This window comes from Asterias amurensis, chromosome 2 (genome assembly GCF_032118995.1).
Source record: "Asterias amurensis chromosome 2, ASM3211899v1".
NCBI lineage: Eukaryota > Metazoa > Echinodermata > Asteroidea > Forcipulatida > Asteriidae > Asterias > Asterias amurensis.
In genome coordinates, this window is record NC_092649.1 from 12,819,170 (window position 1) to 12,831,960 (window position 12,791).

Sequence of the window (12,791 nt, forward strand, 5' to 3'; positions counted from 1 at the left end):
AAGGAACATTACAGAATTAGTTGTCTAAAAACTTGTCTAATAAGCTCACAGATTTACATTAAACTTACACAGTGTAATGATGAAGATAGTAGAAAACATCCCTTGAAATATTTATGTCTGAGGTATCATATTGGATGAGAAATAAATAAAACTAATTTCCTGTTCGGAGTTTATTGCTCAGTGAGCATTTTATTATTTTTTTATTTTAATCGATATCATGCAAAATTTGCAAATTTAGTTTAACTCTTCTCCCGTGACCAAGATGGCCGATCAATCTCCTCAAACTTCAACTGGTTTCTCAGTTTAAGTTTACGGTGGATTACATACATGTAAAGTGCTTATACAGCAACTGTTTTGTTAGCAAATACCAAGTCTGTAAAGTTCCTTTAAAAAATGTAATAAAGACCTAGTGCTGAGCTGGAGATGAGCAGAGGACCAGTATTTTTCCAGCCCTAGAATAAACTCTCTAAGAGCTACACAATCTTGCTAGTTATTTAATTCCGTATCCTTGAATTTCTCTACAGAACAGCTCCAAAGATCATCGACGTCACCCATGTACACTTGCAGGTAAGCTTTCTAATGATGCGTCACAAATTTTATTTGTGTTTCATTTATTATTTACTAATGGCTGGAAAGTGGGCCAAATTGTTCGCCAGACTCTTGCAGTGAATTGACAGAATCATGTTTCACAAACATGACAAGGGGCTTATTTATTGGCCGTCCTTGTCATTAATAATACTGCCATTGAATAACGGCTCGTTTCATGGTTGGTAATCATGACTCTCAAGTTATAACCTATAAGAGAACCACTAATTGCCTCTCGACAACAGTTCTTTATGATTTTGATAATTAATTCTATGTAGATAACACAATAGGCGTTGATGGCACCAAATGCTCTTACTGATATATTGCGAGGCCTTGTACTTTTGACATTTTCATCATGATGAAAGAATGAGGTTTTTTTTTAAAGTATGAAGTAAGCTTAAAGCCATTGGACCCTTTCGGTTCAGAAAAAAAATAAAAGTTCACAGATTTACAAATAACAGGGTTTACAGAAGGCAATGGTGAAAGACTTCTTTTGAAATATTATTCCATAAAATGCATTACTTTTTTAGAAAACAGCAAAACAATACAAATTCTCGTTAACGAGAACTATAGCTTTATTTTACACACATGTCATGACACGGCGAAACGAGTGGAAACAAGGGTGGGTTTTCCGTTGTTTTCTCCCGACTCCGATGACCGATTGAGCCTAAATTTTCACTGGTTTGTTATTTGATATAGAAGTTGTGTTACACAAAGTGTGGGCCTTGGACAACACTGTTTACCGAAAGGGTCCAATGGCTTTAAGTATGAAATGAGCTTAAGGAACAATATTCACCTCAGCAATATTCAAAAGCTTGTTGTTGGTACTAGTAACAGGCCATCCAGAAAAGTCAATGTTTAACAAATGACATTTTTTATCATCAAAAATGTGGGTGGAAGTGTCAAAAGAATAAACTGAAAATCAAAATTCAGTTAAACAAAAATAAAGGCAAGAAGAATTAAAAAATAAACAGCTAGCCAGGATCATCAATTTTGTTCCTGATTAAACTACACAGTACAAGTTGTCTGTTTACATGGTTTATGACAGGAAAGGCCATTGAAAACTACCGATATTGGTCTAAAATATCTGGTTCATTTGTAGCATTACTTTGTTCTTCAGTGTATAGTTTATATTATGAAGCCATTTAACATTTAAAAAATCTAAATTTGTTATTGAAGTTTTGTATTAAGCAGTTAATTCATTATTTCATAATAGGAGCCTAGGGAACAAACAAAAATGTTTTCTATGAAAAAAATCACTTTGGGGATAAAGATTAATGTTTGTGTTTAACCCCATGTGTGTAAAAGCACTGTATACTTTGTGTTTTCCCGTTTTCACCTAGATGTTTGATATGATTAAGCCTACTTCTTGATAGTTTTTTCGGAGACGAAGTCGCTCAGTAAAAAAAATCAAGAAGTTGCTGGCCTCAACAGGTTAACGCCACTAGGTTAAAGGCACACTTTGATTCCCATTTATAAATACATTTCATAATTACCATCGAAAAAACCCTTTTAGAGTTGAGCACTGATTAGCTTCTCATGCTTTAAACTATTATATGTGACCTATCAACTTAAATTAGGCTGTGAAGTTTGTACTCTCTGGCGCACCCATTTGATCTGGAAATGTCAGGTCATGTTTTTCTTACTGTTTATATCGCTTGTTTAACCATTTAGCCACTGTACCGCCCAGCCGCCTATAGCGATACACTGTATGCGGTACGAGGAAACCTCGCTAGCTTGTGTTTGTAGAAAAAAAGGAACATCAAAAGAAAACTTGATAGTCATTAGTAGGTCTACGCATTTGTTCTAGTTGTTATAGATCGTTATTAATTCTCCCGTCACAGTTGACTTGTCGAAGCTAATGATGATGAAATAATTTAGCTCTTACGAAAAATAAAAGGCTCATTAGTAAACAGGAAACTGTTCATCATTTATGATGATATTGTCGAAAATTAACGCCTCCGCATTTAATCAGTATGAGCATTGAGCCAGACAAAAGCCTTGAAAAGCTATTGTGTCTATTTTACCCGTGCACAAAAATATTCGCCGTAAAAATTACCATAGCCGTTTAACGAGAGGCATTTATTGTTCCCATGAGAACTTGTACTTTTATACAAATATTACCAAAAGGGTAAACAATTGTGCATACACATTAAGCCATGGCTATCTTTTAAAATTTGAACTACGATTCCAGTACTTTACTGCAAGAATCTTGAGAAATTGGATTTCAGCAAACTCGGGCGGTGCAGGGACTAAAGGGTTAAACATTGTCACATAATAATAATTAATAATAATAATTAAAACTTATAAAGCGCCATCTATCTAAGACTTAACTTATTCCGAGGCGCATCTTCTCTCGATCACGGCCAAATTTCTGCTTAAGCAGAAACTATTGCTTAAACATTTTCTGCTTAGCAAAAATAAGCAGGATACCAGTCACATGCATTTTACAAGGTAGTTTGGCTGGTAATCCTTTTCTGGTAAGCATAGTTTTGTTGTGCTTAGCTACTTTTTGTGTTTAAGCAGCTCTGTGAAATTGGGCACAGAATGTAGATGAATGGCACGTAAATACCAAATGAGCTTATTCTCTTTCAATGTTCGTGTGTTTAATTCAGACGGTGTATGAGCACCTTGGTGACATGCTGCGTGTTCTTATCACACTGGATGAGATTGTAGTGAACCAGTCAACTCTCAAAGATCACTGGACTCTCTACAAGAGGTAAGAGAAATGTCTCCAATAACAACTCCTTAATCGTCCCATCATGGAGGATTTATTTCCTTGGCCTAATTTCATAGGGCTGTTTAAAGCCAGTGGACACTTTTGGTAACTGTCAAAGACCAGTCTTCTTACTTGCTGTATCTCAACATATGCATAAAATAACAAACCTGTGAAAATTTGAGCTTGATTGGTCGTCGGAGTTGCAAGATAATTATGAAAGAAAAAATCACCCTTGCCACACGAAGTTGTGTGCTTTAAGATGCTTGATTTTGAGATCTCAAGTTCTAAACTTGAGGTCTCAAAATCAAATTCGTGGAAAATTATTTCTTTCTCGAAAACTATTCCACTTCAGAGGGAGCTGTTTCTCACAATGTTTTATACCATCAACCTCTCCCAATTACTCGTCACCAAGAAACGTTTTATGCAAATAATTATTTTGAGTAATTACCAATAGTGTTCACTGCCTTTAAAAGGGTGTGACACCTGGGGGCCATTTTATTTTATTCCTTTATTGACTCCTGCTCCCCTTCCCCTGAGTTATGCCCCTGCATATTGTCCCTTAAACAAAACTTCAAAAAAAAAGCGTCATAGTTCGTGCAGTTGGTAAGCCTATGCTTATCGCAATGTCCAGCCATGACTTCTTTTGTATGGCCAAGGAAAAGTCTACCGAAAAAGTTTGATGTTGGTTCAGGAAGTGTGAACCAATGACCACGAATAAAAAACAAAACAATGTACTGTTTCTTGGGCAGAATGCTGAAATCTGTTCATCACAACCCTACCCGTTTTGGAGTGGAAGAGTCCAAACTACGGCCCTTTGAGAAGCTGTTGATGGGCATGCAAGGGCAGCTTCTGGATGGGATGATCTTTCAGGTAGGTGTTTCTGTACATACTAAACTCGAGCTATGGACGGGTTGGGTAATCAATTGTTTAGAAGAGGTCCTTAATTCTTACTAAAGTAAATTTATAAGAAATATGATGGAGATCCTAGGTCTAGACGGCTCATTTGGTGGAGTGCTAGCACGTTTCTTGAGGTCTCATGTACAAATCACTATTAAGTCAATTTATCTTTGTTCAACACATAATTGAAGTTAAAGAATAACCAATCAGTGTCCCTCGGGATGTGATGTAAAGTTTATTACCCCAACAATTTGAATCTGAGAAGCATTACTGACAGTACTGTCTCTTAGATTGAGTGTATTCCAATTGCGAATTATTCTTCCTGAGTGGACATAATCGCTCTGAATTTTTGGCAATATCTAGAAACTGCAATCACTTTGAAATGCAATTTTCACAGGTTAGTTTTATTGTAAACATCTATATTTATATAGGATTAAAACAATAAAACGATTCTCCAAAAACCAAAGCTTTCCTTATCCTTAAAGGACACCAGTGCCACGAAAAGAAATATTTCACATTACATGGTATATTGGATGTTACTCTTTTTCTGCTAAGCAAAATTTCTCTTCGCTTAGTACAATCTTCTGCTAAACAGCTTTATAAAATTGGGCTCTGAAGGTAGTTGAGATAAACACACTTTTTAAAATGACTCATACCAGATTGTTATTTTTATCTCTGTACATGTATTTGTATATTTATCTGTAAATTGTAATTCTATTCTTGTCTATTTTTGCTATGCCTTTCTTGTATGTATTGTATAGTCTCCTTTACACAGGGAAGGCAAACTTCATGTTTTGTTATCATGACAATAAAATCCTTTTAATCTTTTAATCTTTATTTAATTGTTTTGTTTTTTCTAGAATTGTGTAGAGCAAGGTTTTGACGATAATGCTGTCATTGTGTCCAAGAACTCCTTCTTTGCGGAGGAGTTTGCTTTCAATATCCGTACCATGATTTAATCTTTATTTAATTGTTTTGTTTTTTCTAGAATTGTGTAGAGCAAGGTTTTGACGATAATGCTGTCATTGTGTCCAAGAACTCCTTCTTTGCGGAGGAGTTTGCTTTCAATATCCGTACCATGTTCACTCAGGTGGAGCCAAAGATTGGTAGGTTGCTTTATTTATTTACTACACCTCATACATATTCATGACCGAGAGTCGAGTTCTCATAGGTCCATTCATCATCACGTGCCAGGTGTTAATTTTGCTAATACCAAGTGCGCACGTGAGTATTCACGCAAGTGGTAAATGTGCATGACAAGTACAATAACTCCCCGGGAGCTATTGTACTTGTCAAGCCCATTACCATTGTGCGGCGTCATCCCTGGGTGTTATTCTACTTGTCATGCGCTTTACGATTGTGTATACACGTTTTTTGTGTTTGTATACATGCAAGAACACAGCTCTCTCTACTAGCGGCATCCAACACATGAGCAAACATACAATGTATCATATATTTTTGTTGTAATTTTATTGTTAACCAAATGCCATTAGTCTATGACTTTTTAATTGGTCTTGTATTTTTGTATGAAAATAAACCAATATTGAATTGAATTGAATTGAACATTTTATTTCACAGTTTTCATTTTCCCTTGCTCCAAATCATGTTCCGGTAACTGAAAATGTATGAAGTACAATAGTAAAACAAATATAACATGGTTTATTTCGCGTGACTAAGTCGATATGAGCTCCCCTCGATATTGGAAGTTGGCAAACTAGTTCCCAACTTCCAATATCTCGGGGAGCTAATATCGACTAGTCGCCCTCAAACCATGTTATATTTGTAATTTTTTAAATTTTGTTTACTTATTACACATGCTACTGCACAATTAGCGCCAATAACAGAATGAATAGGACGCGAGAAGAAATGTTCAGTTTTAGATGTTGGAGGGCAACTTCAACTGATAAAAACACAGGTAATCGAGGGGCTAAAAACCCAATCTACATGCAAGGCTACTGGTCTGAGGTGGGATTCAAACCAGGTCCACAGTATCAGTATTCAGTATTCCGTTGACAAAAAAAAAATCTACCAAGTACAACCCTACCTTTAAGATGAATCTATTTTTGAATCTATCTATTTGTGGAATGCTTACAAGCCATTTGCGTGTAAGATTTTAAAAATTGTCTGATACACTGACATGCTCGATCACAAGTTACCACTTAAATTTGAATTCATCAGACTATAGAGTCATTTGCTATGGCACATGATTAGGGGCAAATTTGTGATACTTTTTGCGTAGAGACGGTGAACACCCATACACAGTTCTGAATGGATGTGTGGTATGGCACAATGGTAACAGGGTTTGCTCATCTGAAGGTAGCTATACAAAAGCTTGCGCAGAACCATTCGACATAGCAACTAGTCTGAGGAATTCGAACGTAAGCGATACATTGTCACTAAGCAAGTCATTGTACCAGACAATATTCAAATCTAACTGGCAAATGGCTTAAAGGATTTGGGTACCTTTTCAAAATGTCCATAGATTTACATTAAACTTACAGGGTTTGAAGATAATGATAGTGGAAAGCTTCCCTTCAAATATTACTTACCATGCTTACTGAGGTGCTGTAGTTTTGAGAAATTAGTAAAACAATGTCATGAAAATACGTTTGTAAATGATTAAAATAATTTTCATGCATTTTTTTACTCATTTCCCAAAAACTACAACAGCACCTCAGCATGTAATATTTTCAGGGAAGCTTTCTGCTATCATTATCTTCAACCTGTGTAAGTTTAGTGTAAATCTGTGGACATTGTGTTTTTTGTCCTACAAAAGTTACATAGACCCTTTAATGTGTGGATTCTTTGTACTCTCAGGTGAGATCAATGAGATTCACCAGAGGCTTCAGTATGTAGGCATCTGTGGTCTCTACGTACTTCACTTCCAAATCTTTCGTGTCATTGACAAGAAGATGTTCAAGTCTCTGTGGGACGTCTACCGCAAGGTAAGGAAGGGGCCACTTCTATATAAAGATGAAGGGAAATGATGACCACAATTTTGGCATGTACTTATTTTTTCCAATAGATAGAGTTCTCATGTGAGTGGAGAAAAAATTACAAGTCTCTAAACCTCGTTAAAATGGTGTGAATTGCCATTGTATTCGATAACCTTCCAGTGTCAGCATCTAAAAAATCTGATGACATTTTGAGAAAAGTGGGTCTTTACATTTTGTGCAATCCCCTGTAACCTTGGTCCAGCTTTCTGGTTAGGTAAACTGTGTCAGTGATAAATGAAGTGGTACCACATAATCTACAAGAGCTTTTCCATTTCAGCCCTGGGGGTGGATTTCACAAAGAGTTAAGACTAGTCTTATCTCGAGTTAGGATCAGTTACTCGTCCTAACTTAGGACTATCCATGTAATCTGTTTATCTCCTATGACTAGTCCTAAGTTAGGACTAGTCCTAACTCTTTGTGAAATCGACCCCAGGTCTCTATGAGCGGAGGTTAATAATTCTGATTTGGGGGGGGGGGGGGTCACACAATCAATGTGAAGCTCAAGTCGGCCACTTCCATTGCGCTGCTTAATAGTAAGCACATTTTTAGGCTGCAAGCATTTGAAGGGTTAAAAAAGAAAATAAATTTGCATGGGTTTGTTTTATTGTATATGATTGAAATATTGATAATACGTAGGATTGAAGCATTTGAAGGGTTGAAAAAGAAAACAGCATACAACGACCATTTCAATCTGTCAGTATTAACGTTTTTGCATACATAAAATGAAATATAATATTCAGCCATCCTTTTATTTGTTGGTCACATTGATTAATCAACTTGAAATTCTGTTGACCGTACTGTGCAAAATATTAAGAATCTAAACAAATGCATACAAGATCAATACTTTAAAAGTAAAAATAACATTTACAATACCGTACATGTACATTTAAAAACCTAAACATCTAGAAGAAGATTTCAAAAAGCACTGAATGGGAATTACAATCAAACTAATTTTAGATAGATATGGAGTGGGATTCGAACCGACGACCCTTGCAATTCTAGAGCAGTGTCTTACCAACTGGACTACTAATCTACTTAAATATAACTTTACTTAAGGATGCACATCAGGGGAAAAAGAATTTGTGCTTGGTTTTACAGTGAAATTAATTGCAGTGCCCAGGGCTGTTGAGGGAATCCCAACTTGGCATTGGAGAGCATGTTTGGTGGTCTAGGTGCACCAGACATTAACCCTAGAATGCTAGGGGTCATGGGTTCTAATCCCAACCGAATTGTCTGTAAATACATTTAATATTTTATTTTTTTGTGTCGTTTTTATTTTTATTTTGAGTTTATTTGTTTGTTAATTCATTGTCAGCTTTCAATGAGTAGTTCCAGAACAACAATGAAATACCAAAAATGCTACCTTGGACTTCCTTTTACAAGGTTTTTTTCAGCACTGTGTGGTAGCCAGATAGAATCTTAGCATTAGCCAAGACTCTGCAAACATTTTCAAACAGTTCTTGAAAAACATTACAGTAATTTTAAAATAGCATACTGTAGGTTTACCTTCATTTTATAGCTGAAGCAAAGTTGTTGTCTGCACTAATCTGTACCTAGTATTTCCAACTAATCTGAAGTCAAGTATTTTTATCTGCACATGCACTTGAGTTTTATTGTTCCAAATAATCTTCCAGAAGCCTCTCTATGTTCCTGCTGGGTAAAAGTTAAAAACAATGTTCCGACTAAAATCTGTGCCAACGTTAGTAAAAAGAAGACACCATACAGTTTAACAACGTCTTGGAACTGGAGCTTATTGAAGAATACAATATGCAAGAGTATGTGTTCTGGTACCCAAGCAATGACAAAAGCAGAGAAATGAACGATGAAATAAACAGTTGTCTTAAGATGTATGTTGCCCGGTAAATGATCAGGGCTTACGTGATGGTTTTCCAAGTGCTGTCCTCTGTTGAGTTGGTTCGGACGTAGGTGTGCCAGCATTATAATCTCCTGCTTGACTCGCTGTTGTTGTCGCCGAGCTATGTGTACAAGACCAACTGTGAACCCAGTAATCGCTAGGATCGTTGGTAACAGGGTTGCATTCATCAAGTAGATTAGTGTTATTTGAAAAGATTTATTATCAACCATTATCGTGATGGCAGCATACTCTGGTCTATTGGATTGGAGTCCTGACAGGGTGACAATTAGTGTCCCAAAAGCAATTGATAGTCCCCAGATCAGAAGCAGAACAAACACACTCTTTTTCATCGAAACCACGCGGATGTATTGCATCGGTCGCGAGACTTTGAAATACCGATCAGCTGCAATGGCGAGCGAGCTCAGGAGATAACATGCGACTTCTAGATATAGACATGCAGCGTATGCTTCAATATACAGGAGCGGATGTTTCCTGGATAAATCTGATACCATATAGACACTCCATAAATTCTGAATTCCAAGTAGAATGTTGGCAAGACTTAGACTAGCTAGTAAGACGTTGGAAACAGTGTGGAGTTTGGCGCTGATGATTATTGATAAGATAATCCAAATATGGGTGAGGATTAAGACACAGCCAGTTATTCCTGATATTACCATCATAAACAAGGGTTTATTTGTGACTTGCCAATCATCAGCCCCTGATGATGTAACTAGCGCTGAATCTGCTGTCGTCAGGTTATCATCCATGGTTTAGGTTATTCTGTTGGCATTCCTTTAGGGGTTACTGTAGTCTTCCTAGGTTAGACTGGTTTCTGATTATTTTGCTCTCAGGAAAAATCGGAGAAAAATCTTATTCAATAAGCCCTGAACAGTCTATTGAGGCCCGGTCACACAGGCCCCGAATAACGGGAACGAAAACGAGAGCAATAAAAATGCACGCCCGCGATTGGTAAAAAAGACAGTGGGCCTGTTCTGCATGGAGCAATTCAACCAGTAGAATGTGTTCTCTTCGGGTTTTTTATCGCTGCACTGTGACTTGGCTTTTCACAATGCTGTATGTTGCTCATCTCTTAACTCAGTGAAATATTCTTATTTCTTCTGAGGATCAAATATCATGCCTGGGGTTAGCTGTCCTCACACATTGGATGATGTACTCAAGATGGTGTAGATGTCACAATATGTCCCTTGTCCACAAATCTTCCTCCATGTAGGTTTGTAGATGTGAACAGTTGCAAAACTTATCATGCACATAATCTTGTGAAACATTCAACAAGTAATTTGTAGTCAATACTTTACTCTGTTAAAAACCATTAAATTCTGTTACGCCAGAGGCATTGGACACTATCAATGTCATAATCGTTGTAAGATCTGCAACACCCACGCACAAATGCGATCATGGCCTTCCCAGTGGTTTAAAAACATGCCGCACTGAAGAAAACCTGATTCTACATGTTGAAAGGTTTTTTTAATAAAAGTACATTATGCAGTTGTGTCAAATGATCATGGCCTTGTGAACCACTTTTGCTTTAAAACCGTACGATCACTCTCCCTAATTCTCTATAAGAGATCATCCTATTTTAGCAACGTCCTTCTCTCTACCCTTTTAAGTCACCCTCTCAAAGTGCCAGCCCTCTCAAGTCTTCTCTCTTTTAATATAAAAATTGATTGTGCAGAGGCCGCAATGGACAGGACTCTAATGAATAGTGATAGTAACCTACATTGTCCCACTATTTGGACACCCCCCCCCCCCCCCCCCGCCCCAATTTCCTGTAATAGATTCATTTAGCTCGTAAAAGACTTGCTAATCAATTTAGGTCTGCTTTGATGTAAGCTTCTTGTCTAACCCTCTGAGTGGTTGACTGACTTGTGTCTTTTTTCTAATCATTTATGAAATTAAAGAGCGAGACAGAAAAAAAAATCTTAATTTGTTTTTATTCACTTGAATCTTTCAAGGGTGATTTGAAAGCAAGTTGTCTCCACTTCCCCCTCAATCAATTTCTCATTAGTCTTTCAAGTATTGTGGCCGTAATTGTTTTTGTATAATTATTGTAGGTTAAACAAAGAAAAATTCACGTGTGACTTTCAGATTAAAATGCCGGCGCTCTACCAACTGAGCTATCTACTGTATATCTAGCCATATGTTGGCGGTCTCCCTTTTTTTGCCGATATATTTCTTTAGGGGTGGCAATCAGAAGCCATCCAATTTGTAACTTACCATTATTATTTGCTGTACATATAGGTTATAAACTTTAATTAGTAACACTTTTATTTAAATTTACTATATGACGGAAATTGTTGGGTTTTTTTTGTTTTGTTATTTTTTCCATTTGCACAACTTGAAATACACAATTATATAACAACAATTATAGTAGTAAAGGACAATATAATAATGAGGATACAAATGGAGGCATATCAAATCCTTTCTAGTCAAAAGGACCCCCAAGCAAACAAGCCAAAGATGCACAGTCCAGTGACCTTGGATTAAAAAGATAAGAGACGAAACCCACGCTGCACAAAGGATACACAAACAGGATGCGTGTGTATTGTGTGCAGCTCGCCGAGCCATGCATTACAATCAATTTCATTGGCTTTCAGATCCACAATTTCTTTTTAAGTGAATACACGCGAGCCTAAACCTCAACCAATCACAAAAAGGTTTACATTGTTAGAAAGCTGACAAGCCAGAGAGAAATGACTCGGGAGATCTAAGCTCACAGAGGGCACTATTTAATGTTATGCGAGTGAAAAAAAAAAATTGTTCAGTGTTCTTTGCATTTTCTAAAAGAGTGCAATGTTTGGGTCATAATGTTGCAAGAACTAAGGTATACCTTGTTAAATAATGTTGTGGTGGCGATAGACGCGAAAAAGGACCCGTTTTTCAATGTTTTTAGATACACGTTCTCATAGAATTGTCACATGAAAACTGTCCAGTGGCTTTAGTTCCCCAAAGGAATCCATATGTAACATCCAGAGGAGGTACATGTATAACACTCCTTTAGTGGAGTACCTACATGTAGACTGCTATAGGTTCAAAAATATGTTAATTGCATTAAAAAAAAGGCATAAAAAAGAAAAATGAAAATATATAATCCAGAGGTCGACTATTCCACCCCAAAATAATTATTGTTACTTTACCTTATACATAATCATGACCGACAGTGGAGTTCTCATTGGTCCATTCATCACTACGTGCCAGGTGTTAATTTTGCTCGTTACCAAGCGCACACGTGAGTAATCACGCAAGTGGTAAATGCGCATGACAAGTATAGCTCCCCGAGAGCTATTCTACACAACCATCGCGCAACGTCATCCCCGGGCGCTATTCTATTGTCATGCGATGTACGATCGTGGTACTGTTTTGTATACACTCACGAACAGCGCTCTCTTAGCGACATCCAACAAACTTATCATGTGCATTTTGTTTCACAGTCATCATTTTCTCTTGCTCAAAACTCGTGTTCCGGTAACTGAATATGTATGAAGTATAGTAAAACAAATTATAACATGGTTTGTTTCGGGTGACTAGTCGATGAGCTCCCCTCTGTATTTGAAGTTGACAACTAGTTTGTCAACTTCCAATACCTCGGGGAGCTAGTATCGTCTAGTCACCCTCAAACCATGTTATATTTGTATATTATTTGCTGTAAGTTAACAAACTTTAGCTAGTAATTTTTGTTCTGAAAATGCCACATGAAAATTTGCCACATGAAAATTTAAAA

General features: G+C 36.9%; 1 protein-coding gene across 1 annotated transcript in view; it reads left to right on the forward strand.

The window, feature by feature from the left end:
• Positions 1-12,791, forward strand: part of LOC139954188 (WASH complex subunit 4-like) — a 78,640-nt gene that overhangs the window by 19,127 nt on the left and 46,722 nt on the right. The window contains exons 8-12 of the mRNA XM_071953890.1: positions 525-567; positions 3,201-3,304; positions 4,054-4,174; positions 5,190-5,307; positions 7,019-7,146. Coding sequence (XP_071809991.1) covers positions 525-567; positions 3,201-3,304; positions 4,054-4,174; positions 5,190-5,307; positions 7,019-7,146 — 514 coding nt within the window. The remainder of the gene's footprint in view (positions 1-524; positions 568-3,200; positions 3,305-4,053; positions 4,175-5,189; positions 5,308-7,018; positions 7,147-12,791) is intronic.